The sequence below is a fragment of the Sinocyclocheilus anshuiensis genome, unplaced genomic scaffold, assembly GCF_001515605.1.
Source record: "Sinocyclocheilus anshuiensis isolate Anshui unplaced genomic scaffold, SAMN03320099.WGS_v1.1 scaffold3132, whole genome shotgun sequence".
Taxonomy (NCBI): Eukaryota; Metazoa; Chordata; class Actinopteri; order Cypriniformes; family Cyprinidae; genus Sinocyclocheilus; species Sinocyclocheilus anshuiensis.
Genome location: NW_015554059.1, coordinates 442,143 through 447,287, shown reverse-complemented (window position 1 = coordinate 447,287; position 5,145 = coordinate 442,143). Strand labels below are relative to the sequence as shown.

The 5,145-nt window shown below is 38.0% G+C and overlaps 1 protein-coding gene across 1 annotated transcript in view; it reads left to right on the top strand.

Annotated features, from left to right (window-relative positions):
• Positions 1-1,983: 1,983 nt before the first annotated feature.
• The window catches only part of LOC107668528 (solute carrier family 35 member F4-like), a 27,321-nt gene continuing 24,159 nt past the window's right edge, over positions 1,984-5,145 (top strand). The window contains exon 1 of the mRNA XM_016460433.1: positions 1,984-2,302. Coding sequence (XP_016315919.1) covers positions 2,083-2,302 — 220 coding nt within the window. The 5' untranslated portion in view covers positions 1,984-2,082. The remainder of the gene's footprint in view (positions 2,303-5,145) is intronic.

Here is a 5,145-nt window from a genome sequence, read left to right as displayed (position 1 = left end):
TCCGAGAGCACCGTGAGAAAATTCTCCTCCCTATGCCGGAGATCAATTTCACACAAAGTGCTAAGGATTTGCTGCAGAACCATAGAGGAGTCACCGAAATAGACTTGGCTTGTGATATTGGACTGGGTTTGGCCTGAACCTCAGCACTTTTACTGGATGTTCCGTGCAAGAATCATTGGTTTTAAGCAGAGGTGTTCTAAGCTGAGACCAGCAACTCGAAACTTGCATTCAGAGGCATTTTATAGTGCTTTGCTCTAGATCTGAATGTGTGTTCTTACTTGCTAGTGTGGGAGAGGTCCAAACCGTGTGCTAAATCGACTCAATAACACTTTTATGACAACTGTGCCTCTGTGATTATAGCTAAAGCATGAATTGTATCACTCACATTAACAATCAGGAGTGGAGAAATTATCCCTGAATGCAGATTCCGTGAAGCTAGCTGAATCTAATTATGTCAGGCAAAATAGCCTTGTGGCACCATCTCAGAGCTACTACACTCTCACTCTCAAGGCCTCATAAATATGTGATGAAAAACAATAAATAGAGACACAGCCACAGGCCACTGAAGTATTAAAGTGTAACATATGTGCACTAAAAACGGAGAAAGCAATTCAAGCATAGAATGGACAAACACTCTCTTTACTTATCTATGTGTCTGTCTGTCTGTTTTACACTAGGCTATAAACCTGGTCCAAAACATTTTCCAGAAAATATATAACACACTGTTCACTGTCATATCCATGTATTCATGTCCACCTTTTCTGTGTTGAATATTTCAGTGACTCCTTTAGACCAAAGTCTTTAAAGGGGTCATATGATGCTTTTTTAAAGATCATTATTTTGTATATTTGGTGTAACAGAATATGTTGACATGCTTTAATGTTCAAAAACATTATTTTTCAAATACTGTACATTATTGTAGGTCCTCTATGCCACGCCTCTCTCAAACGCTTCGTTTTCTACAAAGTCCCTCCTTCCGACAAGTGCAGTCTGCTCTGATTGGCCAGCTGACCCAGTGCATTGTGATTGGCCGAACACCGCAAGCACTCGTCGGAAATGTAACGCCCCTTACCATAATCACGAGCTTCATCTTTCAAAATAAATGTAAAGACAGAGCCCGAAAGGGGAACAGAGTCGCGTGACAGACACAGTGATGAAGCTGGTATGTGTTTGTAATGTGACCCGCTCTCTCTCTTGCTCTCTCGCGCTCTCTCTCTCTCTCTTTCTCTCTCTCTCTCTTGATAAAGAATATCTCTTTGGTTTTGAGACTTTAATCTTTGCAACTTCAGGGATCTTATCTATGCACAATCAGCTTGTAACACTCCAAAGAGAAAGGAAAACTTGAAATCGCATCACATGACCCCTTTAAGATTGCATATACCACTAGTTGGTATGCAATAGTATGAAGTGCTTAAGAGCCTTCTCACTACAATACCTTGAAAGGCACCTTAAGCAACATTGCATGCTAAAATATTTCAGGGAGGAGCCCAATAGTAACATGATTACGGCACCACGATGCACTCGTGTCTCTTTTGTAATAACAACGGCAGTCCACTGCGTCCACTTTACCGTGATAGGCTACCTGAATCTCGAACGAATCGTTCTTTTGAACGGGTTCTTCTTATTGATTCATTCGAACCGAATCGCGTTTGTAAATCACAAACACAGTGTAACTGTGTGGTGGGTGATATGAACCATAAACAAAACAGCACTCTGTTAAATCACACTGTCAAACCACTTTACTTAAGTAAAAATACAATGTTTTTTTTACCACAAAAATAAAACGCTGATAACTGAATAGAATCAGTTAATCGGGTTTTGTGAAGCGGTTCACTGAAACGAACGAACCGATTCGCCAAAATGAATCGGACCTCCCAGTGCTCGCTGCCATCTGTTTGGAGCAGCGTGACGCCCCCTGCTGTCTGATGCATGAAAAGCGCTGGGCAAGTTTCACACAACCCTGAGCGACTCCTCAAAGCAACGTGTGCTGGAATTTGACTCGGGTGATGCTCTCAACAGCGGGTTTCGTATGGTTATCGCTTGCGACCTAAAAAGCTGCCGTTTTGCCCGTGCAGAGGTAAAATGACCAGCACGGAGATCCAGAATTCGGGAGAGGAGCCCTGCTTTCGCCTGGAGCACCTACCGGGCAAGAGCCCGCACCTAGCGGGCAAGGAGTCTCCGCAGGTGAACAGCCGCTGGGATGCGCCTCAAGTGATGGCCAACGGGGTCCATGACATTGAGGATCGGATATTACGAATCACTGGTTATTACGGCTATAAACCCGGGTACTCCAGCCACAGAAGTAAGTGTTTAAAAACACACGCAATAACAAATGCAATAGTAATGGTGTCGAGATCAAGTCACGGCTGTCTGCACGCTGTGTTGGCCTTGAACGGTGAATATATATAATGTGAATGTGAAGGAAACACATGCTGTGCGGACTGTCTCGTTTTGTTTGCAGGGCGCTTTGTTCACAAGTTATGTGCATACTGCATAAATCTTAACACATGAGTACAGCACTTTCTGTTGAAGTTTTGAATGTAATAGTATAGAATATAATGTAAAATATAACAGGATAGGGTGAACAGGATAGAAACAGATATAAGAAATAAAAATAAAGAATAGAAAATAAAGATAAAAAAGAATTAATCAGATTAAAACTATTCAAAATGTAACAAATAGTAAAATACTAGATGATATAATAATGAAATGCTCCTTTATAGACAGTTTAGATCCATTAGTGAAGTAATTTAGTGTCAACAACTATAAATGTCTTTCCAAATGTCTGCAGACAACTGTGCGGTATAGGCTAAATACATATAATCATACTGCACAGCACACTCATTAATTCATTGATAGTAAGTCATTGTGCAATTACAAGTAAACAAGAAATCACAAGCAATATATATTGCAAGATATGTTAGACAAAATGCACCGAGATAGCAGGTTGAAAGACACTTATTTGTTGAACGCTTATTTAAATGGCAATGTGAATGGAGTAGAGTGGTGATTGGATCATAATTGTAGTCTGTGTGCCATTCCTGAATTTCAGTACCCTCAGTCTATTTTAATGCAATCGAAAGAGTCTTGGCACAGGACAGATTTGAGGTTCCGCTTAATTGTTAGCATGCAGAATTTTAATGTTTTTGTATTATTATTATTGTTGTGGCCAAATGTAAGTACAACATATTACACAATGGTCAGTGCATGAGTGGTGGTGTAGCCCGTGTCTCTGGTGTGCTTTTATTACACTGGTGCAGTATGTAAGTACATGAATCATGTCTAATGAATATCAGTGTGTACTGTATGTGTGCATGCATTTGTGTGATGCCTCAAAGTCCCTGAGGACGGTAGATGGTAACGTTAACTCTTGTGTTGCATTCATCTTTTTGTCACTCGATGTATTACATAAACGCATCACACATGACGGGCTGTGCCAGATATGCCAATTAAAGCAACAACAAAAAAACAATGGGAACAATCATATTTAAATGACTTTCCAAATTAAGACAATTTTCTAAAACATTTTTGTTAATTTATGAATGCTTAGTTGAAAGCAATGATTATTGTGCTCAACCAAAAATCTCCAAAAAGGTTTTCTGAAGATTTTTTATTTTTTTTTTATGAGAAGGTGTCACATTGAAATGTTCCCTCGGAGACTATGCCATGCTCACCACTATTTTAAGACCTGACTCAGCAGTATATGTAGTGAATTAAAGTCAGTCATAGACAGGCAAGAAGAACAATGTGAATGCACTAGCCTATTATTTAACAAAACTAGTTGTAATCACCATCCATCCCAAAGAACCCTGTCTGTACTCTGCCTGTATTTGGATGAAAGCTCAAAATTGATGCTTTGTAATTTATAAATTAGTTAAGTATTGGTTTCGCAAAAATCACACAATAACATCCAATGCATATTTAATCCTGAGGAAATTGCCAAAGGCAAGTCTTATTTATTTCATGACTGATGAATACAACAGTTAAATTTGTTAAAGTCTAAATGAAAGAGTGTTTGCAACCCATTTTACCCCTTTAATGGTAAAGGTTTGCTAAGTGAAACATGGTATTATATATGAAAAAATGTTGAGCGGGATTGATTGGATTGTAAACCATAGCCAGACCTACTGTAAATGTGAACCTGAAACACTTAGGGAGGCTTTCTGTCTTGGACATGGAGGCTGAAGGTCAAATTCACACTCAAGAGCATCTCAACCAATAAGTGTGTGTTGGCCCTTTTCTTTTCCAGTATAAATTCAAATTGCAGTTTCATTAAATGTTTACACAATTTCAAAAAGCAACAAATACTATAATGTTTTTGTATATTTATAATATATGTTATGATTAATGCATACTTTTTATTTAAAAAATACAAAAATACATTTTAAGTATAAATGAAAATTAAACATGTATGCATTATTCTGTTACACCAAATACACAAAATAATGATCTTTAAAATAGCATCATATGACCCCTTTAATATATAATTATTTTTGCAGTTAGTTTTAACACATCCAATTCCTTTTAAGGAATGTAATCTAAATAAAATGCCAAGTATTGGACTGGGCTGCATTTCCCAAAAGCTTCGTAAGCCTAAGAAGTTCGTAAAAACGATTGTACGACTGAGTACTTTATTGTACACTTTATTACTCGTTTTTATGAATTTATAAATGAAATAATTAAAAAGGGCAGAAACGGATAGCGACTCCTAAGAAGCACTTAAAGCACGGCTACGTACGATTGCGTTAAGTGCATTTTTGGGAAACTAATATAATATAATATAATATAATTGTTATTATATCCGAGTTGTCTGGAACGCAGCATTAACACGTCAATAAACGAGCCTGTACTACAATTACGAGCCATTCTATAAGGTGCCATTTCAGCACTTGACAAACGGATAGCGACTCCTAAGAAGCACTTAAAGCACGGCTACGTACGATTGTGTTAAGTGCATTTTTGGGAAACGTATGTGAAACAATAACGAACGATCGTAAAGTGACTCGTAGAAAATGCTCTTAAAGGGGTCATATGATGCAATTAAAAATTTTCCTTTCTCTTTGGAGTGTTACAAGCTGTTCGTGAATAGATGAGATCCCTAAAGTTGCAAAGACTAAAGTCTCAAACCCAAAGAGATATTCTTTA